A 24,308-nucleotide genomic window follows, 5' to 3' on the forward strand; every position below is an offset into this window, starting at 1 on the left:
CTCCGCCTTCCTGCCTCCCTCGTTCCAGACTCAGGGGAGTCTGACTGCAATGAATCCCCTCATTGTCTCAGGGTTCATGCTGACATCTTATTTCTTATCACTCTCAGCCCTCATTGGCACACACAGAGATGACCGTTTGAGTCTGTGTGTTTGGTTCATCGTGGTTTTGGAACAAATGTTCTGTTGAATCATCTAAAGGTGATTAAAAATTGTTTTTAGTGGAATTGCACTGAATTGCAGCATCTTTTGCTTATTTTCCTTCTGTTGTCTTTTGCTGCTTTTAAAGGCTAAATGTTTTCATTTTCTGAATTTACCAGACTCTTCTCGCTCTTCTACTATTTGCTGTTGTCATGATATTCACATTACAGATGGTTATTAATCAAAAATCTGTTTTTTGAAAGCATAAATGGTCAACCTGACAGAGTCGGCGCAATATCCATATTTAGGTATTCCTTCAAAAAAATTGCTATATTTGATTTTCTCCACATCGGCCAGCCTTGCATACAGTATATCATGCTGTGTTGCCATTTGTCTATGATTCTTCTTCTGCACACATAATTGCAGGTTGTAGGCCAGTTGATTTGTTTTCTTTATATAATTGTAGAATTTTTATCCTGGCTTAATAAAGGCTCAACTAAAATCAAACAAAAAACTGGAACACATTTGGAATGTTTACTTTTACGGCCGTGAAATGGTCTCTTTAAAAATATAAATATACTTGTGGTTTGAATCAACAAAAGTTTTAAATGCTTTTTTGCCTACAAAACAGAATATTCATCCTGTTCGTTCCCAGGAAATCCAGTCCAGTGTTGACATGTTCCTCTTCTGAAAAAACATACTGAAGTCTAAATAAAGATTGCAGAAGTAAAAATAAAGTTATGATTAGATCTCCACTCTGTTATATTATGATTTGCAGCAGCGTCGCCTGTCTGCAATATTACTAAACAAGCAGGTTTGTTGTGAGAGATGACGGATTGATCTTGTGAAGCTGACTGAAGCGGTCAATGAGAATTAATATCTTAAAGTTAAACTGTGAATGGATTTCCAGTTTTAAATCAAGTAACACAAGGATGTTTTTCTCTGCCATTAAATACCCTTGCATATCATAAAAGCAGTTTTTTACCAGGCGGAAGGTCACAATTTACAAGTCACAAGTTTTTTGTATCAGTTCCTCAGAATGAAAGAGTCAGAAGGGGATTCTTTCTAAAGCTGCAATGACGACATCGAAGTCCATCTTAGAGAGGACACAGAGAACAATTTCAGCATATCAAAGCCTTTGCTATTGGTTTATAAAGAAAGTATTTTTGCATTTTGTTTGTCAAAATATGAAAACATGCAATATTTAAGACAGTGATCTCGACAAAACAGAAATTACAAGACCACTATATCAGAAGTGTACAGGAATACAGCACAGAAAGAGATCATGAGAAAGAAAGATGGACGCCTGGTGGGATCGAGCCATACTTTTGTGTTTTCATATCCACTGCAGTCATCCCAATTGAGTGGAAGTAAATGGATTGGAACTGAAAAGTTATGTGCCTCAACGGCAACTTGTCCCAGCTGATTTGCACAATCCACAGATCTTGAAGCATTTGTTATGATATCTATATCTATGTTTTTATCAGGACTATCGGCCTGTCCAATCGGTTGGCACATCGATTTAGTCCAGACTCAGATATCTCAGCAACTATTGGACGTTTTGCAATGACATTTTGTACTGATGTTCATGGTGCCCTGAGGATGAATTCTAATCACTTTAATGATCTACTTACTCTTCATCTAGTTCCACCTGGAGGTCAAAGTGGTAACTTACCCAGTTAAATATCTCAACGTGTAATCGACGGGTTGGCACTTACATTTGTAGAGACATTCATGGTTCCCAAACAATGAGGCATTACGACTTCAGTGATCTTCTCTTTTGGTTTTTGTGAAGTGTTTCAGCAGATATTGGTTGGATTGCCATGACGTTTGTTCAAAACATTCATGTTCCCCTTGTGATGAGTTTTTAACAACTTTAGTGAGTTAATTAATTTGCCATCTAACAAAATCATCAGGTCAAAATTGTATTTTCTCCAAAACTTTGGTTTATGTCCAAATACCTGCTAAACTTAAGACCTTCCAATCGGCCCGGTCACACATTTTATTAAGCAGTTATTTGCAAATGTTGGCATGCTAACATGCAAACATAAGGTTGTTAATCAGGATGTTAACATTGTCTTTATGAGCAGAATGTTAGCATTTAGCTCAAAGCACTGTTGGGTCTAATGGACAGCCTCACACAGTCTGTAGCATAGCTGCAGACCTTTGAGTCTTGTTCGGATGCATTTCTTAAATGCTTTTAGCAGCCCAAATTAAATTCCTTTCCATGACAGGTGTCTCTATTTAACAAGAATGTCCACGGCTGACTCCCTTTACGGGAAGCTCAATCTTTAATATGAAAGGAAAGTGAATGGTAACGCTGTGGACTCGCTGCCGAGCAACTTCTTTAATTGTTTTGTTTGACGCTTGGAGATGAACTCCAACCATACATCTTTTATTTCCGGCTGAAAAAACCCCAAAGGAGTGAGCCGTAAATCTCCTTTTGTTACCCTCCAGCAGAAAATCCGGACAATCCCTCTGCAATTTGGAAGAGGATGGGACGTCCCGCGGTGCTTTTGTTTCCTGCGAGAGGAAAACTTCAATCACTTCAACGCTCCGTCTTCATTGGTCGGTGCAGCGTTTCACGATACCTCTCCAGGATTGGCCCTTCATTCCACCGTAAAGACCTGTAAGCCAATCGGCGTCTGCCTGGGTGAGTGCCACTTCCTCTTCCCACCAGCTGCTGCAGTCAATCAGCTTATTCAGCAGCGTGCGCGTGTGTGTGTGTGTGTGTGTGTGTGTGTGTGTGTGTGTGTGTGTGTGTGTGTGTGTGTGTGTGTGTGTGTGTGTGTGTGTGTGTGTGTGTGTGTGTGGCCACCCTTTCCTCCCCCTCCCCTCTTTTTCCTCTACAAAATACCCGGCCCACCCTCCTTTCCACTCCCATCCCCCCCTGTCCTCACACACTTATACACTGTGTTTTCCTCTCACACACACACACGCACACACACTCGCGAATACACACTCACACACTTGTGCTGCATGAGGCCCAAGCCGCAGCCTGGTGTGTGTGAGTCACTGGAGAAAGTTACACCAGTGTGTGTGTGTGTGTGTGTGTGTGTGTGTGTGTGTGTGTGTGTGTGTGTGTGTGTGTGTGTCAATGCAGCAGCGTCTCCTCTGCAGCAGATTTCTACTTCAGTTGGGACAGAGCACAACAAGACAGAGAGACAGAGAGAGAGAGAGGGAGAGAGAGAGAGAGAGAGAGAGAGGGGAGACCGAGGTTCACCACAGCTGAATCCAGGATTCTGCACAAGGTAATGATAGCCTGAGCTCATGTGATTGTTTTAATGATTCTCTGTCACTATAATGCACAACGCTGTCCTCAGGATTAAGGACAGTTTGCTGAGGTTTAGGTTCTGCTTGTGGGCAGCAGATGTCTCAGCCTTTGAGCTCTTGTTTTTGGATGTAAAGAAAGTTTCTGCAGTCAGGTTGTGACTTCAGACTCATCTGTTTTTGTGCCATCATTTTTTGCGACGTCATGGTTTAGAAAGGTTAAAGGTAACGGCATTATGATACTCTTATGAATACTTTACTTTTACAGTTCAATAACATGTCTTTCTACAAGCTTAATTACATTTAAATAGACGTTCTTGATCTTAAATTTTGTCTTAACACACGCAGCCTGTTAAGAACGAACAATCGGATCAAGCAGATAGCTTTTGAATATTGCTGCAGATTGATTTCTGTCAGTATTCATACAGTATTGAGGTTTGACAAAGAGGTTCTAGTGGTTATCACCAACTCTGGGTCACCATGTGCTGCTAAAGCCCTGAACCTTTTGTTGAAAAGATAAATCTGTGAGGGAGGATTAGTTGGAGAAACAAAGACGGACAGCATAACATTCAATTGGTGGACTCCTAAAAAAATGCAATGCAGTCCAGTCAGTGTAGGTATGCAGGTAAAAATGTAAAAATAAAAAAGAGGACTAAAGATGAAATGGTGTGGAGCAAATATATAAGAAGCACCTCTCAGTGTAACCCGATACAAATAAACAGAGCTACGAAATACAGCCTTTAATACAGTTGAATCAACCCAAATGTTTTTGCTATAAAATATTGTTGATGCATTTTAGAGATTTGTCCTCCAGCTACAGCACATGTAAAGGAATTAGCTTTTGGGACATTGTTGCAGGACCTCACACTCAATTCAAACACATCCACCACAGCAGCTTTAATGCGCTCTAACATTCACAGCAGGGTGCAGCTGAAGGTGGGATTTAAGTAATGCAACGGTGCAACATGTTCAAAAACATGTTGTGCAGTATGAGATCTTTATTTGGAGCCTCTAGTATATAAAGTTTGAAGAGTGTAATATAGAAAATGCCCAACCCCTACGCACCATGATGCATGGAAGAAACTCAGACGCTATAATTTAACCATGAGTCAAAAATGAAACTGTCATTAGAGTGGGTCCTTGAAAGCCACACAGAAGGCTGTTCATCTGAACCACGTAGAGGCTAATTGTCACAGCGGTGGCAGCATTAGTCGCTCGGTAAGAAGCTTGCCGGCCTCCCAGTGGGCCAACACGTGGCGTTCCAGCTCAGAGGGTCCATGACAATACATATCCCCCCCCCCCCAACCCACCTCCATGTTTGTGTGAAGTCAACAGTGTAAACAAAGCCTTCACATCTGCTGCTGTCTGCAGGTTTTCTGGAGTTCATCTTGATATGAGTCACTTCCAAGTGATAAACCCTGAAATCAAAATCAGGAATGTTTTGTTATCTGCCTTGATATTCTAGGAATTTTCATGTGGAAGATATATCCAGCACCAGATGTTATGAAAATCTCTTCTTGAACTATTTCTTAGCTTTTGTGGTCTGTGATGGACAGATAGAGGTAGAAAATGGAAATTGAGTTTTTATGGAAATAACCTTCTTCATACTACATACATGTTGGTTGTGTCTTTGTAAATAGTTAATCCATTAATTGCAGACAAATATGTCCATGAACTGAAAATGTTGTAATTTAATACTGACTCAAACAGCATAGCAGTGATCCTCAACTCATTTAGCAGCGTTTCATCCCCCTGCAATTTCTTTTACTAGTTTTGTAAATGCAAAAAGTTTACCTTATCTAATCTATTTTCTCCTAGCAGATGCTGCTGTTATTTTCGGGTTGTTTTGTACTTCCTCTGTTTTGAGCTTTTTATTGAGCTAAATATACAAATATCTCCACTTCAAATCGCTGTCAATAACCTAATTTAACTCAACAAAAGAAGATAAGCGTGTTTTCTTTTGTAAATACAGTTTTTGTCTTTAGATTTTGACTGACCTGAGGTGTCTCTCAGGGTAGCAGCAATCTGTTTTGACTTTTGAAAAGTATATTTTTCTTGCTAAAGCGTCTCATTCAAGATGATAAGTCTCCACAATTAGGTGACTGAGATGCTGTAACATTTACTTAATTTTTATGGAATGGAGGACAATGTATGATCTAATTGTAAAACTTTGAGTTTCCCTTCCATGTCTTATTATTGGACATCTGGTCCACACTGGAATGAGGACATTTGACACCATGCAGCGGTTGTCCTTCACAGGACAGTCAGAGAATCAATAATGGGGGGGGAACTTGATATTGTTAAGCATGGTGTTCTTTGCAGAGGAAAAAAAAAAAGCAAGGGGTTTGTCTTTTTCCATTAACCGTTCTCAACTAGATATACTCTATGCTGCTAAATATCAAAAAATGCCTTCCTGATATTGGGAAGGTGCATAACGGGGACCATAAATAAAATAAAGAACCTGTTACTTATGAGGAGGTTTTATTTGAAACGTACTAAACTAGAGTTTGACATGAAAACACATCATCTAAACAGTGTTTCTCTTTGACAGCGAGCTCCATCATGGAGGTCCCCAGGAGGCCTCAGCCCTCCTCCTTCACGCTGCCTCTCCCTAAACCGGCCTCCTCCGATCTGTCGCCCATCGGAGCCGTAGAGAAGGTCGCCAGGAAGGAGTCAATGAAGGAGAAGCTCCAGGAGAAGAACGATGGAGCCGCAGAGAGAGATCAGTTCGGAGAGGACACAGATGAGGATCTCAATGTGTTCGCGGAGACGCCGGGCGAACACTACGAACTTGCGGATACAAACACTTCCGCCGTGGAAATAAATGTGAGACTTTCCTCACAGGATAGTTTCTCAGAGGAGACCTTGATGTCGGAGGAGCGGTTGGCAGAGGAGGCCGAAGAGGCCAAAAAGAAGAGTGAAGAGGAGGAAGTGGCGGCTAAGGAGAGGGCCGCCCAGAGACAGATGCTGGCCATAGAGGAGCTGGTCCACTCTGAGAGGAATTACCTCCGACTGCTGCAGCTCAGCACTGTGACCATCAGGAACAACCTGCAGCAACTACAGGTAGGAATGAAGGCCTTGTGGTGTTTAGTAGCACTGTTATGGAAAAGGGTTGATACTACTGATTAGGGCTGCAAAACACAGTTATTTTCTATTGTTTCGCCTGTAAAATGTCAGATATTAAACTGTGAAAAATGTCTTGTGTGCCACAAGATGAGGTCTTTGGATGAATTGTGTTTCGAAGGATTTTTATTTATTTTTTATATTGGTTTATTTCGTAGGGACAGTGCACATTAATAAAGCATCACTGTAAATGTGCCAGAGTTAGCCAAGAGGCCATTTTCAACCCCTTTTTTTTTTTAACCTTTCTTTTATTGAATAATATCTAATATGTCTCAAAGTGGCAGCCTCTTTAAAACCTTTTTCCTTACAATATTCAATATTATGGTAGCAGTCTCTTACAGTATTGAGGGTATTTTTATGGGATTAAGAGCATTGATATAGCAGCAAACAACTACTTCTACGTAGCAATGTGGTGGCGTAATGTCTACCTGAGCAGAGAATGAAATCTGTCCCAATCATCCATCACCACACGGCCCTAAAGATGTGTTTGGTGCCTTCTGCTGCTTGCACAGGTTGTACAGCAGATGCGTTCAAATTCACAGGACTTAACAGAATTAATGTAAAGTATGATTTTACTAAGTAAGAGACTGCAAGTCTCTGTATTAAAATATCCTTCAGTCAATATTTAGAGCGTTTTTAGTTCTGTGTTTTAAATCTTTATTGTGGAACAACTCTTTCTATTGGGCCTTTTAATTCAAATGTAATCACCACATGTTGATTTGGTTCTGCAGCATCGAAGCCGCTCTGTGGTTTATCGTCTCTTCATTACTCGTCTGAGGTATTGCTTATTACTGCTAAATAATCATTTATTATCGCGTTGGTAATGAAATGAAGCCTCGTAAAACATAATGGAATCAGGCTTTATGGGCCGGAAGGACCGAGCAATTAAATGATAACGCACATGAGTGAACGGTGGATGAAGTGAAGGAGAAAGAAATGAACATAAAACGAAGGAGTGGAAGGGCTGAATGATGGGCTGATGACGTGTTGAGGGAAATAAACTGGTGAATAGAGGAACAGCTGATGAGGGAGACTTTAAAGATAGAGATTTGTTTGTGTAACATGGTTATTGTTGAATGTTTGGAAATGAAAGATAAAGTTGAAAAGGGTTTTGGAAATAGGGTTAACAAAAATATGATGGATGGAGGAAGCTGGAGAGAGACTGATGGAAGCAGCTCAGTGAAGGACGGCTGGGCGGAGAAACAGAATAGATATGTGAGTGAATGGTGCCTTTGTGAGACGGGAGAGATGCTGGTTTGTTTTCTGTGCAGATCGTTCAGAGTTCCAGCAGTGCCCACCACTGACAAACAAAACGCTCCTTTATCAGCCGTGCATCAGCATTTTCCTTCCAAGGGAGCAGACACATAATCATATGTTGCACAAGACAGACACTTCATTTGAATAAATCTTAATTTTATACTCAACATTTTTTAAAAACAACTCAGAAAACCTCAGTTTTGAGATGGACTTGATGCTGATGCTCATAACACTATGCTATTTATTCATCACAGTTTTGTGTTGCGCATATCTTTCTTGTTTGCTATATAATATTTATTTTGGTTTTCCGTTTTAATAAGCTAAATAACCTAAACAAACTAAAATACCTGTCTTGACTTAGATTATTTAGCTAACAAATTTGATTTGTGTCACCAACATGTTTTGTTACATTCATATGTTTTAGTGTGGATATTTTTTGGGGGGGTTTAATTTGGCCTTACTGCATTTCTTTTTTTCACAAAGATTTTACTTTTGAGGAAGAGTTCCCACTTTAAATTGTTGTTCTTTGGATTAAGTGGGTTTTTTTTTTAGTTATCACAAAGATTCACATATCAGAAATATGAATCAGTCAAAATAAAAGATATTGACAAAAAGTCCTCTCAGTTGTTCTGGGTTTGAAATGAGGACTCGGACATGGTGGAAAACAGACTTTCATGGGGTGCAAAGACAAAGTTATCTATGAGCAGAAAAAGCTGAGAAAAGAGGAAAAGGCTTAATATTGTAGCCCCGGGGGGAGACAACTTTTGTGGAGCTAAATGATTGTGTCTCATCTACGTGAACGTCAAAGCTACATATTAAATAAAATCTTCTTCATTCTGTCTGTCCGTCCACCACAGCCTCCTCCAGCCAACCTGGACAGCATGTTTCTGTACATCGAGGATGTGATCGACGTGTCGGGTCGACTCCTCAGCCTGCTGGACCAGAAGCAGGTTCAGCCTGGAGACCCTCGCTTCCTGGAGACACTCTGTAAGGAATCATTCTTTCACTTTAATTTCTCTGTTAATCACTATCAGCCCCACATGTTATTACCCCTCAACAGGAGCTCCTTCATCCTTCCACCAGGAAGTGGTGGTAAGATAGCTGCTGGTTTCAAAGAGAGTTTCCTCTTCTTAGATCATTCGCTCTGATCACACTTGTTGACAGGAAACACACATAGAAGTCTTCACACGTCTTTGTTACCAGAGGTGGTTTTCACATTGAAGTGGGAAGCTAAGCGAGTTCACACGGACACATTCACAGCAGAGGTCTCAGCATGTGGTGAAGGGTGCAGTCCAAGTTGAAGTTTACATCCGTGTCCGTCCAAAATGTCATCACTTCATCATTTGATCCTATCAGACATTTGTGTGAAATTGTCATAATTAACATAGCAATTCTTGAGTTATGAGGTCTCAGTGACCTTTCACCACCAAATTCAGTCCATGTGTACATTTGTGCCAAGTATGAAGAACAAATTTGCCATTATTCGTTTCTTATATCGGAGGTAACCTGGACAAAAACAAACCTAACACACGTGTATATAATAAGTAGGTGGTATTTTCAATTTGAGGGTGTAGAAGCCGAAAATACTAAAGGAGAAATGGCAGAAAATGTGACAAAATTAGAACAAAACTAAACGCATTTTCATACTTCTACTTTTTATACAGCTGCAAGTAGAAAAGTGTTGATCTGGAAGGGAGGAAGAGAAAGTGAAGGATGTTTTCTGTTATTCCTGGTCCCCTTAACAACATTGTATACTATCTCAGCATAGCATTGATACAATGTGTTTGTCTGCATGATGGCAATGACGTCACTTAACTGGACAACAAAAGAGTGTTGTTTGATTCTTTCTATCAGTCACTGGAAACATGGACTGTGTTTCACATGATGAGCTTATATGCAAAGATTAGTTTATTAAATGAAGAGTACAACTCATTTGCTAAAGAGTGAATTTTAAAAATGCATTAGCATTTTTAAGTTCTTACTTTTTTTGGTGTCCTTAAAAACAAAACTGAATCATACTTGTGTTGTGAGCATGATTTCTATGTGTAACTTAGTAAGTATATGTTTTTGCCTCTCTGACAGGTGACTCGTTCCTCAGCCTCTCCTCAGACATCGAGGCGGCCTATAAGGAATACCTGGCCAACTACAACCAGGTGACGGTGCTGGAGAACAGCTACAAACAGAAGGAGGCTCTCTGGAACGACATCGTCAGAGTCATCAAGACCTCAGCGTAGGTTTTCTGTTCGCATCACACATGAAATTACAGCTTCATAAAACGATAAATACACCCTAAGATGCAGCGGTTGTTGTTTTCCATCTCCAGGCCTGAAATAAACGCCACCTCTCTGAGCTTCTTCCTGGTGATGCCGGTGCAGCGGATCGCCCGCTACCCGCTCCTCCTGCAGACCATCCAGAAACACACGGACAGAACCCACCCGGCGTACGCCCTTCTGGAGCGGACCGCCCACACCTCCATCGCCCTGAACTGTCGCATCAACGAGTACAAACGCTTCAGAGAAGTTGGTGAGGTTATTATCATATATTAAAGATTACATGAAATCTGTTATTCCCTTTTTATGGTGACCGTTTGTTGTGATCCAATTAGAGCAGCAAGGCACTGATACATCCAGAGTCGAGGGTTCAATTCCCCATGTGGCACAACAGATAGAGAGCAGTATTGCTTCTTATAGCTATATGGTTTGAAAGCACATTAACTGTCCCTCATTCTGTGGTTGTAGCTGACAAATACAAGAAGACAGAAACTCTCACCATAAAGGACAAGATCAACCGCCTCAACACCCACAGCATCGCAAAGAAGACAGCGAGGCTGAGCCAGCACATCAAACATGGGACTGGAATAGCACCTAAGGTAGGAGAGAAGTTTGATGGCTAAAGTGTCCTTGAGCAGCACAGGGGACTTGTTACAGTTATCTATCAGGCTGCTTCTACCCGAAGCTAACTCATCCAGGCCTCCGAGGAACAGATAATCTTCCAGTAAACACCCTCCCTCCAGCTGCAGCGCCGTGGTTAATGATTAATCTGTGCGTGACCTGCAGGGACAAACGATTATATGACTTGTTATTGAACCTTCTGTTTGCTCTGGCCTGCTATGCTCGTCAGTCATTAAGGTTTCCCAGCTCTGATCAAGCATCCTCACACGTCTCCTGTGGCTTCATTATGAAAGATGCTCACAAGATTACAATTACCTTCTTTGCCTTTATTTTCTTCTTTCTTTTTTTTTACATTTCTCATACAGTATATAGGTTGCAGCTGCATTGCATATGTAGAATATAAAGGAATAACACTTTGGAGTATATAAAAACAGTTTTCAGTGCATTCATTGAGTCTTTAAGAAGCTATTTGCTTTAACTTGGTGATATAAAACAAGATCTACCTCATCGTCAGAGGACAGAATGGACTAGTAGCACCTTTCCCATTCGTGTATTACTAGAAAAAAATCGATGATGAACTTTGAGACTTTGTAAAAAGAACTGCAAAGCTCAGCCGGAGAGCGTTCACAAGCTATGTGTCTAGAAACCATTTTGACAAAATACACCAATGAACCAATGTTGCATAACTGCACATTGGAAAGCAATATTTACAGGTTTAGTACATGTGATTATTTCAAGATGTAGGTTCCTAAACTACGTTCTGATCCAGCAGCTTAAGATAAAAATCTGTCATTTTGCAACCAAAGCAAATAAAAAGCATATAAAGAATATTTTCCACCTATCCGCATTATTGACTGTATATTTTAAGCATTTAGCTGACACTTACATCATAAGGGATTTAGTCTATATGCTATAAAATATGCTTCTTTGACTATAAAATCACAAATTTGCATTGGATGCCATAGCCATACTGCACTAAATGTATTCTAATAAAGACAAAGATGATAAAGGCATGAGTAGATGTGTTCAAAGCCACATTTGTTTTTTTTAAAGTGCTGCCATACAGGATGATAAAGCACTTTTTCTCTCATTGCATGACAAATGTTTGTCTCCCTGCCTGTTGTCCTCCAGCGGGTGGACGAGGAGTTTGACGCTCTGGAAGGTTTCTTTTCCGTTCTGGAGCACGGGATCCTGGAGCTCCTCGAGAACGTGGAGACGTACCTGTACCACCTACAGGTAGGCTGCATTTGTTAGAGTGATGCTAACTGACGGATGGTACTTCTCACATGATACAGAGTCTGTGTATTACTACCTACAGTAGATGGAGTCTGCAGAAACAGACAGCACCAGCACAGGAGCAGAGTAATGTACTGCTGTGGACAAAGGAAGCATTAAGACACATTTTAGCCTCCTAAAAGAATCAATATCAGTTTTAGTGTACACTAAATATAGAAGTTTCCCCCATTCAGGGCGCATCAGCCCATCCTAAGACTTGACCAGGAGACTGTCTGGTCACTTATGACGTGTGGAGAAGTGGAATAAGTGGAACATAACTGCATATTTGTTCTTAAACATGTCGCCATGTGTTTATGAGTCACACTGTGCAGACTCAGAGGCCCCTGAGGTCAAAACTCAGAGTTTCTGTTTACCTTCCTCTCTAAAATTATCCCAGGTTGAAGCTGTTTGTTTCCTTTTCCCCTTTCTATTCCCAAACAACAAGGACCAGCTCTGTTTCCTACTTCTTTTTTTATTTTCCTACTCATAAGGCCTGTTTTCCTTTTGCTGGGATTACTGACAATTTTCTTGTAAATCCACAAAGCAACTTCTCTTAGTGACCTGTATTTCAGACCTGGCAACCAGGGAACAAAATTCAAACTGTAAATTCAGTAATCTAGCTATTTATTATCCCTAAATGAGCCATCACACATCAGAGACCTGAGCAGGGTTTGACAGCTCCTTCTTCTTTGTTGGTCTCCAGGCGTTCCTGTCCTGCAAAACAGAGGAGTTTGACTTGGACATGGACGGAGAGAAGGCCCCTATTTCCTACAAGGAGATCACCACCGCTCTCAGACAGTGGATTCTTCCTACATTTGTGAGTCTACCCGCCATTCTCATACCATACAACATTAAAGTACTGTCACAAAAACTACTAAGTATCAAAAGAAAACACCAGTCCTAATAATGAACGATGAACATCATCTAAACTTCATTGCAGGAGAAGAGGATGCGGACGTTGATCCACAAGCCGCTGTGTGCGCTCCGTGACCTCCTGGTGGGCCCGAGGAACCTGATCAGGAAAAGGCTGGACAAGGCTGGTTGTTTGATCCACAAGCCGCTGTGTGCGCTCCGTGACCTCCTGGTGGGCCCGAGGAACCTGATCAGGAAAAGGCTGGACAAGCTGCTCGACTACGAGTTGTTAGAAGCCAAATCCAACCTGAGCTACGAGGAACAGGCCGTGGCCAACACCTACAGGTAGAGAGAGAGAGAGAGAGAGAGAGAGAGGAGGGGGGAGAGATTGTTTGTAAAGTACAGGCTGGACTTCTGCTGTGGTTTGGAGTTTGTGTTCTTTTCATTGGTCTGAAATTCAAGTATCTGTTTTGGTTAGAGTTAAAGTATGTGAGTGTAAGCTACTTAAATTGTAATTAATCGTTTAAGGCTGTTGAGTATTTTCAGATATTTGATTCTCAACTTCTCCACCAACAAAGTCCATTCTTTTCTGAGTCAGTGTGTCAAGTCAGGTAGTGGCTCTATTTTTATAGCTTCCTCCTTTTTAAATGATCAAAGTCTATCTGATTACACCCTGATGTTAAGATGAGAGTGAGCCCATCTGATGAAAGGCAATATATATATATATATAAGACAATATTAAATCCAAAATGTTAGGTATAGCTGACTTAAACTGACCTGTAAACCTCTCCTCACCTCACAGGACAATCAACACGTTGCTCCTCACCGAGCTCCCCCAGTTTAACCGCGTGGCGCTGCAGATGATCTGGAGCATGCTGGGAACGTTCAGCTGTCTGCACAAAGACCTCTCCTCAGACATGGAGCAACTGTTCCAGAGCTTTGCACAGCAGGTAACCTCACACACATGATGTTTTATCCACACGGATAAAATGAAGACTTCCTAAATGTTTAATCGGAAAACCCCTGTGCTTTTTAATTTACTTCTTCCAGCTCCCTCACAGCTCTCTCAACCGCGGTGCATTCTGGGAGTGGGCCGAGTGTGCAGTGCTGGAAGGTGCGAGGAGGTTGGAGACTTTGTGTCGTAGTGTGGAGGACACGCTCTACGGCCCCGTCGTCCAGGTGGGTGCAGATGGAGCTGAAACAGTGGATGTGTCACAGTGTGGTTTGTTGGGTTGTTGACCAAGAATACGGGGGATAACATAATTTACTTTATTAACCCTTTGAAACCCAGGCCTCGTTTTACAACTCAAAGGTAGATAGACATGGTGATAAACAGAGCATAAAATAACAATATCATTTAAACAACACAAGCACAATAAACTCATTGGGCGGAGGGTTCACCCTGGACAGGTCTCCAGCCTATCACAGGACACATACTGACAGACAACCATTCACACTCACATTCACACCTACGTTTCTCATCACGACAACAGGTGCATCAAACATTTGAGCTGCTTAAGTGACCTTGACATGTTCCATACAAAACATTTACACCACACACCGTGTTCCAAAATGGAAAGATGTCACAAGAGACACCAACATCCTGTGCAAAAGTTACTCAACATAAGACACTACAGTTGGGGATGTTCAATCCAAGCTAACGTTATTTTATAGACCTTTTATGTTGAAGCAATTTTACCAACTCCTCACAAACTGCTGGTAGCTCCTGAAAGTGACCATAATCTTTATAATATACATTGAATCATGGAGTAAAATGAGCAGAATGAAGAGTAAGACTATCAGGAGTCACTTGACTTCTCTGTGAAAAAGGTTGTAAGTAATGTCTAAGTATAGCGATGTTTACTTCACACCAGTGTAGCAGCTGCCATCGCCCCAGTAGAACCAGTTACTACAGATGTCAATTCATTGAGGAGGCCGAGGACGTTTAAAAATATCCTCTCTCTTTTGAAAGCTCTTTGTTTATTTTACATTTATATTTTCTCTTTCAGTTCGACCACAATAGTTAAAAATCGACTTTTTACAAATACCAGTCACTAAACTTCACATTTATAAAGTCTTAAGGCCAACATAAAAGTTTTTAAAACACAGTGGGAAATAATTTAATCTATCTTTTCTTTCAATAAATATTATGGACTTAATAATACTCTAGAGTTACTGAAAATACTGGCTTTAAACAGACTGAATAGACATGCACAAAAAAAAAAGAAGCTGCACAGCATTCAAATATTGATTTAGCATTTGAATGGCAGCCTTAAGCTTCAAAACTAGTTTAACCTTCCCAGCATTGTGGCTCTAGGAACACTTTGGTCCTGCTCTCAGATGGATTGCCCTAAAAAATGAGTGTAGACATTCATGGTCCCCAGAGGATGAATCCTAATTCCACTGATCCCCTAACACCAACAGGTCAGTTTGAACCCTTGTGCAACACATGACCAAATGGGTCAAAAACGACTCTAGAAAAGCAGCAGTGTTATATATGTTGAGAAATGAATCATTGACAAGTTTCTTTTCATGTCATAATTATGTCATGATGACTCCTTCGGTTCCTAGTAGTCATTTAGCTGAACAAATACCTTCCCTTTAACCCTGCGGTCTGTGTTACCTGCTCCATTGTCCGTCAGACGTCTTAACATTCCTTAAACCTGCCAGACAGCCTGCATAAGAATAATGAACCGAAACATGATCGTGTCATGTGTTGTTTGAGGTTTATAATAATAACCTTGGGTTGGAGTCATAACAACTTCTGACGACTGATCTCATCACTGACAAACATGTTGCACAAGCTGAAGAATGTGCCAACTCATCACAGCGATTCATATCTGCAGCTCAGTCATAGACGAGAAGATTCTGAATATTCTGAATATAATTACTTCTTGTTCTGCAACGTTCCTAATCGCTCCCCGGTATGTTCACATGTTCAGTGACAGGAAACCTTTAATGGTTTTTATAAGCTGTCATTCCAAGAAGGACTTTACTCAGCTTCCTGCCATTAACTGTCCCATATGAATCATTTTTCAATGTGTACTATGACTCGGAAAACAGCCATTTTATTTATAATCTAAAAGAGTATTTAAAGTACAAATATGAAAGCTAGGTCCTCAAAATACTGGATTTTGATTGGCCAACAGCATGATCTGTTAAATCTTCAAAATTGGGCTTTGTATTCAGTTACAGGCTAAAACTAAGGAATGTCCATCTTCTCCTAAGACCATATTTATAAGCAGCCCTTTAAGAGCTTAAACTCCAGTTTGATTTGATTTGTAATTTAAAACACCTTTGTGAGTAAAGTAAATTGGTTTAACCTGTTTATTATGCTGGAAAGCAACCAAACACACATTTCAATTCACATATATTGGTAATAGTATTTTATTTTCTGCTATTCCAGATTGACCATTTTCTATTCTTTCTACTCCTCTTTATCTTTGTCAGGGCTATTTAATATTACATTTCCTTACATTACATTCTCTTTCTCCTCGTGTTTTTTTTCTTTCTGCCAGCCTCTGAATCTATCCTCTCAGCACCGTCTGAAGCAGCTAACAGATAAGCACGGTTCCGGAAAGATCTACCAGGTGATGGGGACGGTGGTGGGCAGCCGGGACCTGGACCTGAACCTGGCCAGAGGAGAGCTGGTGGCCATCATCAGTGAGGCGGACAGCCGCGGAGACAAACGGAGGTGGCTGGTCGACGCAGGAGGTAAGAACCGACATGGTGCTCCTGGTTAAACATTTCGTTTTTTATTTGTTCTGCCTCATCTTTGTTGCTCATGTCAAGTACTCACTTGTCACTGAGACAGTGTTGGCAGTACTGTGAAGTTTGAGGGTAAGAACTATTAACTAGAGAGTTAAATTTACATCTCATAAAATGTTAAGAAGCTAGAAAGCCATGCTGACAGATGCTGCAGATGTGGCCCCTTTTAATGCCAGTGCAGCTTTTCTTAAATGCAGCTCTTTGGTGCCATCTTGTGGGGGTTACTTGTCATTGCCATTAAACAGACATACAAACAGAGAGTCATTCGGAAGGTTAGAAAGGCACATTTGCAGATAGGTGGCAGACTTTTTTGTAGACATATGGATTTGGCTTTAAATAAGTTTGATTTTAGACCGTATTATATGTTGTCAGTGCACTAAAACAAGTGAGATTCTAAGGTTTTTCTTTTTGTTTGATGTTGGATTAAACATTTCAAAAAGGTTACATATAAATAAGGATAAATGTTTTATCCTAATATCAAGTGTTGCTGACTAAATGTTACAAAAGTAGATAGTGAAAACAGTATTTTTGATAATTGATCAATAATTGAAGTCAAATTTTTTAAGAAAAATGTATAAAATTCTCAAACGTGAAAACTTTTTCCCATAGTCCTCTCTGGTAGTAAATTGAACACCTTTTGTTTTTGAAAATCAAACAATTTGAAGATGTCATCTTGGGAAAAATCCAGTTTCCTTTTAGTTCAATTTTCTAATATAATGTAGATCAAACACTTCCTGAAAAAATCAGCAATCAATCCATAGTGACAATAATCGTTATTTGCAGCCCTGATCAATAATAACCTTAATCTGTGTTCGGTGCATGCAGGCAGACGAGGGTACGCTCCTTCCTCGAAGCTGATTCGCTATCACCAGCCAACAGACGACCCGCCTCCTTCGCCACATCTGACCCTCCCCGATGGCGTGACAGGAATCAGACGACACTCCTACACCCCAGAGAGCCAGCCACTGAAAGTCATGAGCCAGCCTTGCTTCCAGGTGATTGATTGACTGAATAATTGATTGATTGATACACACATCGTCCTGCCTAAACTGCTTAAATCAACTTTGACATTAATGACCCAATCTGCATATAGCCTCGTTAGTGAATTAGAGTCAAACTTGAACGACCTTACATGACATTACACTTTAAAAAGAAGAGTCTTAAAGCTGCATTCTCTCTCATGTCCACCAGGGGGCGACTCCTCTGGTTGTATAGAAGTCTATGAGATTTTATTTATTTATTCCCTCAGTAAACATTGTAAACATGAGTTTATGGTCTCAATCTCTAGTTTCAAGTCTTCTTCAATACAGCATGATGTTCATTTAGTAAATGATGCTCCATTTAGAGTCAAACAGACCATAAAGCAGGGGATGCTTTAGGGCGGGGCTTACTGTGATTGACAGGTTGCTACCAGCTTGTTTCTAAATTATATGACATCAGCCTCCAAACTGTGAGTGCGTGTGTTCATTTCCTAAATTAAACACTACAGACGTGTGTGTGTGTGTGTGTGTGTGTGTGTGTGTGTGTGTGTGTGTGTGTGTGTGTGTGTGTGTGTGTGTGTGTGTGTGTGTGTGTGTGTGTGTGTGTGTGTGTGTGTGTATCTGAAGCTTGTAACTGATCGATGTGACAGCGCTCTGCAGCGGAAGCATCAATCTGTCACATGTCTGACTGGTACTGTGTGTGTGTGTGTGTGTGTGTGTGTGTGTGTGTGTGTGTGTTATTAATGGAAAGGTCCATAATTGGCTGTTTAACCTTGTAAGTGGGTCACTGTGTGAAGGGTTGAGTGTTAATTTATGCCGCGTTGCAGGTATGATATAGAGCTGGTTTGTGTGTGTGTGTGTGTGTGAGTGAGAGTGTGTGCGTGTGCGTGTGTGTGTGTGTGTGTTGTCAGGATGATTTACATGTGCAGCACATGTGAGTGTGAGAGGGGAGTGTCCTGGCTTGTAAATTTGTGGTGGTTTATGCGGGGTGTGTTCACTGGAGGGAGGGAGATTTAGGTGAGTGAATGAGAAAGCAGTAATGCGTTGAGTATTGTGTGTGTGTGTGTGTGTGTGTGTGTGTGTGTGTGTGTGTGTGTGTGTGTGTGTGTGTGTGTGTGTGTGTGTGTGTGTGTGTGTGTGTGTGTGTGTGTGTGTGGACATTTGTGGAAAGTGAGGACATTTTGGCCTGCTGATCACTTCTTCAAAGGCCTGTGTGAAGGACTTAGTTCTAAGGTTTAGGTTAATCTGTAATGCCACCTGCTCCAAAGAAATAGCTGTCATCATTTTGACCTCTAGTACTGGGTCCATACAATCTAAATTTAAAGTAAAAAAAAAAAAAACCAAGCCAACTACCAACAAACAATCACATACCATGGATAATTGTTGACAAGCCCTCTGTGCAGCTCCACTTCTTCGTCCTGTCATGTTGGACTGAGGACAGACTGGACGTATAAAGTGACTCACTGTCTCCTCTCCAGGTACAAGTGGTATAACAAGACAGGACGGGCCGGCGGCTAGCTGGTTAGCATGCTCATTTCACAACCAATAGAGATCTTTGACATAACGTCAACACTGATATCTCTTCACATTCTGTTCAAAATGTAAATTCACTTTTGAATGCTTTAAGCTAAAATATTTGTCCAGATCGTACACGTTGCACCTTTAAGGTTAGGTTAACAGGCCGGGGAATTCATTACTTCAATGTGTGTGTGTGTGTGTGTGTGTGTGTGTGTGTGTGTGTGTGTGGTGTCTGTGTGTGTGAGATATGCCACCACACTGCCTGTTAAAGTGAGTAATTGCTCCGGTGACCTTTATAAAGGCGTTCTTTCACACCTCCTCCTCCCAACGTTCATCCCCCATGACCCTGAGTCTGCTCGTATACAAAACATACAACACACACACACACCGGCATGCTCTGACCTCACTGTTAGAGATTCGTTTTTTGAAAGCATCTTTTTCTCTCCTTTCTGCTCTTTCATCCACACTCAAATGTAAGTTTTCAAAATCTATACTGTGGAAACTAAAGATGATGCATCACTGTCACCCTTTTAAAGAGCAGCGGCAGCGTCGAGGTGTCAAATTCATCTTTGCTGCAACTTCCTCTGCGATCTGTGACAAAGAGTGAAACAAACAATAATATGAATACGTCCCAGACTCCGTTAACTCTCTTTGAGGCCCCACCATGTTGTCATGTCCATTTATCAGCACAGAGAGGCGCCGTTGAGCTTCACCATCGCACCCCCCAACTCTTCAATTCCATCAGAAACACAGCTGCAGTGAAAACGTTCACCCAGCACCTGCAGCCGATAGCCGTGGTCACTGCACTTTATTTTCTCCTCCTCGTCGAATGCTAATTGGTGTAGACCGTCAGGGCGGAGCTAATGCCGTAGCTGAGAGGTGAGCGGAGGTGAAGGGTTTGTTAATGACACCGAGCAGCCGGCTAAACTCGGCTATTAGCTCTGCTGCAGCTCTCTGTCATACCGACACACAGGGCTCATTAGGGAGCCTTCATTCTGTGTGTGTGTGTGTGTGTGTGTGTGTGTGTGTGTGTGTGTGTGTGTGTGTGTGTGTGTGTGTGTGTGTGTGTGTGTGTGTGTGTGATGAGATTTGTCAAGACATAACTAGTGGGCTTAACCTTTTCAGAGAATATTACAATGATGTGTGGTTGTGTTAGTGTTCCCGTTTGTACCTGAGTTTTGTGCAACATCGGTGTGTAACCTACGCCTTTACTAAGGGATCCAGTTTGAGTCCTTTTTAATACTAGATTTCTGAGTTTGATCCGATATTTATATTTGCTTAATTGTTGATTAAATATGTATCTCACACAGATGTTGACCTACTTAATGTGACTAAAACAGAAGGAGCCTCTGTTTGTATGTTTGTCCTCCAACTTTCTCGACAAACGTTCATCCGATCGACTTCACGCTCGGTGGATGTATTGATATCACAGAATTGTATATTTTGGCGATATCAGAATACATGTGAAATGCATATGCAAAATCACATAAGATAATTTAACCGAAGGACTGTCAGTTTTTCTCTGTAAGTTCAAAGCAGTTTACTGTGTTGCTGTTGTTCTGCATTGAGAACAAACTCCTTAAAATGTGATTAAGAAACCGTTTTTCTCAGAATTATTCATTTGAACAACAGAAATTCATAGAAAGATGAGATCGTCACAATATGATTTTTCTGTACATAAATACATGATCATATTTTATCTTTAACACTAACTCTATGCATGTCCATATCTTAACTGACATGCTAACTTTGAGCATATTGAAATGATCAAATGAATACGCAAGACGTCAGTACATTAACATCCCGTATGATGAAATGACAAACTCTCGGCATGCTAACAAGCTAGCATTTGCATTGAGCCCAAATCAGAGCTGAGCACAGCTTAGTCTGTTCTAACTCATAGAGTAAAGTGTTGACAGTGTAGAGAAAAGCCTGACAAGTTGAGCCTTAGATTTCCCAAAATGGCAACTTTACAGAAGATAAACCTTTTTTTGAATGCTTGACATTTCTTCTGATGCCATCCTGCCAAATGTAACCTTTTCCCTCTTCTTTTACTAGTAAGGTCACGGAAAACAAAGTATATTTTCTTCACATCACATCGTTTGGTTCTCTTGTATGGAATGAGCACTGCATCCTCACAGTGTACCCGGCATAGCTGACTTCTTCTCTTGTTTTTGACGTGGCATCCCTCTCTTCCAGGTCATGGCGGCGTACAACTTCACAGCGAGGGGGAACCATGAAGTTTCGATGCGGGCCGGAGAGCAAGTACGCGTCCTGGAGCCCCACGACAAACGAGGGAACCCTGAGTGGAGCCTGGTGGAGGCGAGAGGTGGGAAGAGAGGCTACGTGCCCTCCAACTACCTCACAATCACGCCTATGGGGGCGGGGCCACCGGGCACGTACCAGCCCTACTGCTAGGAGGGAGGGAGGGAGGGAAGGAAGGAAGGAAGGATGTAGAGAATGAGGGGATTCACCAATACCGTCTTTAGGAAGCTTACAGCAGTATTCTGGTAATGCAGATCAAACTGCTTCTCTCATTTTTTTTCATTTCTCTTCAGGACTTGAGCTACACCCACCTCATGTGCAAATTGTTTCATGTACATTTTATTTATAGTGCAGTTCAGAAACACAGATTTGCCTGAGAGGGCTTCACAGCACACAGCAGCCTTTATTGTTAGGCTCCGGGTTGAATGAAGTAATGTCGCAACTGTTTACAAGTGAAGGCTCATCGGCCTTCTCTTAAGGTTTGTTCACACCAGACGCAAAGCGACATTTTCACATGCCGCGATTAAAATATTAAGACGATGAAATAAGATGCTAATAACGGGATGAGGAGTTTGCTTAAAACTTTCATGACGCGGTGTTGAAATTCTCCTCCTGTCGTCACTGACGTTGAATCAAAAATGGAGAAAAAAATATATATTTTAGGACAAAGACCGGTCAGAACTCTAAATGTATAAATGTATATGTATAAACCATAGACTGTCTGTGGTTTAAACAGTAACTGCGCTGCCATATTTATAAAGCTAATCGATGCTAACTTCATTCAGAAAACAAGCGTTTTCAAACTTGTTTGCTTGTCGTTTCGCAGCAGACCTGACAAAGCATGAATTCAGAACTTTTTACAAAATCTGCATTATTAGTTTATGTCGGCATCCTTTTTATCCATTTTATAAGTGAGGTGCAAAAACGCTAGAAAGCCACTAAAGGAGTGTAAGGCTGGAACGTGTGCGGCAGAAGGCCCTGAGGATCACCTTTGATACGTCGACAGAGTTTTAAGATTTCTCTGCTCTGCTGTGGACGTGATCCCACAGAATGCTTGAAAAAGATATATGTGGAACACTGAAAAATAATGAAGGAAGCTACAGCCCTGGTGCTGGTAGTGACACGGTGCTTGCTCATGAGCACTTTGGCCGGACATATGAGATGGATTATAACTCTGCATCATCAGGCTGAAGGACGGTCTTCAAGTTGCACCGCAAATCTTTAATGGTCATTATTCCAAAAAAAATGCACCGGAGACGATGTGGAGAATAGTTCTGAAGGCCCATGGGTGTCAGCTGACCTCTGATGGAAGAACTATCCCATGATCCTCTGCTGCAGGACAATAAGGACACTTGAATTGGAAAGGATAGCGCTGCATGTTCTCATTAGTCCGTGTTTTAGCGAGCTAAATGCAACACTTGGACACACAGAGAGCAAACGGTGTGTGTGTGTGTGTGTATGTGTGTGTGTGTGTGTGTGTGTGTGTGTGTGTGTGTGTGTGTGTGTGTGTGTGTGTGTGTGTGTGTGTGTGTGTGTGTGTGTGTTGAGTGTGTGTGTGTGTGTGTGTGTGTGTGTGTTGAGCCTCCTCCTCCACACCTGGAGGTAGGAGCAGCACTGTATGGAGAGTGACAGGTACACGGCGCTCTCATCATCTCAGACTGTGTAATGTGATGTAAATGTGAAATGTCTCCAGGGCTGAGGGGGAGAGGAGGGAGGAGGAGGAGGAGGGGGAAAGGAAGGAAATCCTACAGAGAGAAGAAGTTAAAGAGTCGGAGCGCCTATGGAAAAAGGATGTGAGGAGGACTAGCAGTCAGTGTTCATGTCTGTTCTGTCTCAGCCTCCAACCACGAGCTGGTTTTTAAAACTTTACTGTATCTGTAGAGCCGATGTGTCACCGAGGTGCTTTTTCCCCTCTCGGCTCCTAATAACATCAGAGAGCGATGTGCTGCTTGAGGTTTCCTTTTGGCCTGAAAAGGTTTTGATCAATAGAAATCTAAAACAGTATAGACAACGACTGAAGCGACTTTCTTCCAGCGTTCATAAGCACCTGATGATGCTTGTTGCTATGGATACGGCTCAGTGAATGCATACCTCGGCATTTCGTCAAGTTGGACGGACTGTGGGAACATTTAGCTACTGAAGGATTTTAAATCTGCATGACGAGAAGAGACTCTCTGTTCTGAAACAAAGTAAAAAGACTAATTTGAGATAGAGGCAAAGAGTCTCTTTTATACATTTTATTTCTATACATTTAACTTTTAAAGTGCAATTTTTTGGGAAGAAAACATCTCCCCGTATCCCCAGACAATCATTCTTATCTCTTTAACTCAAATCATTTCTCAATTAGTTAATTATGTATGTTGTTTGTATTAACAGCTGAGGATATCATTTAATGGAGAAACTATCCAGATGTCAACAGTCGCCCAGTGTTGAAACTAGACTGACCGCCTCACGGTTGTTCGCCCAGTAAAGTTGGAGTTGTCTGCTCAAAATCAGTCATCACTTCATTCATTTATCCTCTTAGACATTAGTATTAAAAGTTCTGGCCAAAAAAGATTTTTGTGAGGTCATAGTGATTTTTAAAAAATGTTAAGAAATGTCCTGAGTATATCGTGCTCAAGAGAGTGGGCCAGACCAACGGAAAACCCGTCGCAGAGGCATACAAATACATTTTCCCGTCATTTTTTGGGTTCAAATTAAGCCCCACCCCTTTCACTTAACGCTCCAATAACAGCTCAGCAATAATCCTTGCAATTTACCAAAAGTAGAGCAAGCTAAATGTCCACTTTATGTCATATCAGTGTCATCGCAAATTGTAGACTAAATTGCGTTCACGTCAACATCAAAAGGCGCCTCCCATTAACCAAAGTGAACGTTTATTTTGAAGTCATGAAGGGAATTTTTATGCGTTTTTTTTATGAACACAACACCACCAGATTAGCAAAATGCTGAGAATATTTAAAAAAAGTTA

General features: G+C 41.3%; 1 protein-coding gene across 1 annotated transcript in view; it reads left to right on the forward strand.

The window, feature by feature from the left end:
* Positions 1 to 22,810, forward strand: part of arhgef37 (Rho guanine nucleotide exchange factor (GEF) 37) — a 25,558-nt gene extending 2,748 nt beyond the window's left edge. Inside the window, exons 2-17 of the mRNA XM_054597697.1 lie at positions 2,596 to 2,791; positions 3,242 to 3,389; positions 5,960 to 6,471; positions 8,646 to 8,775; positions 9,871 to 10,018; positions 10,112 to 10,311; positions 10,527 to 10,657; positions 11,811 to 11,915; positions 12,658 to 12,771; positions 12,895 to 12,980; positions 13,068 to 13,151; positions 13,609 to 13,756; positions 13,857 to 13,985; positions 16,325 to 16,520; positions 17,400 to 17,569; positions 21,272 to 22,810. Of these exons, the coding sequence (XP_054453672.1) occupies positions 5,971 to 6,471; positions 8,646 to 8,775; positions 9,871 to 10,018; positions 10,112 to 10,311; positions 10,527 to 10,657; positions 11,811 to 11,915; positions 12,658 to 12,771; positions 12,895 to 12,980; positions 13,068 to 13,151; positions 13,609 to 13,756; positions 13,857 to 13,985; positions 16,325 to 16,520; positions 17,400 to 17,569; positions 21,272 to 21,490 (2,361 nt within the window). The 5' untranslated portion in view covers positions 2,596 to 2,791; positions 3,242 to 3,389; positions 5,960 to 5,970 and the 3' untranslated portion in view covers positions 21,491 to 22,810. The remainder of the gene's footprint in view (positions 1 to 2,595; positions 2,792 to 3,241; positions 3,390 to 5,959; positions 6,472 to 8,645; positions 8,776 to 9,870; positions 10,019 to 10,111; positions 10,312 to 10,526; positions 10,658 to 11,810; positions 11,916 to 12,657; positions 12,772 to 12,894; positions 12,981 to 13,067; positions 13,152 to 13,608; positions 13,757 to 13,856; positions 13,986 to 16,324; positions 16,521 to 17,399; positions 17,570 to 21,271) is intronic.
* The last annotated feature ends 1,498 nt before the right edge of the window (positions 22,811 to 24,308 follow it).

Source organism: Anoplopoma fimbria, chromosome 4 (genome assembly GCF_027596085.1).
Source record: "Anoplopoma fimbria isolate UVic2021 breed Golden Eagle Sablefish chromosome 4, Afim_UVic_2022, whole genome shotgun sequence".
In the NCBI taxonomy this organism is placed as follows: domain Eukaryota; kingdom Metazoa; phylum Chordata; class Actinopteri; order Perciformes; family Anoplopomatidae; genus Anoplopoma; species Anoplopoma fimbria.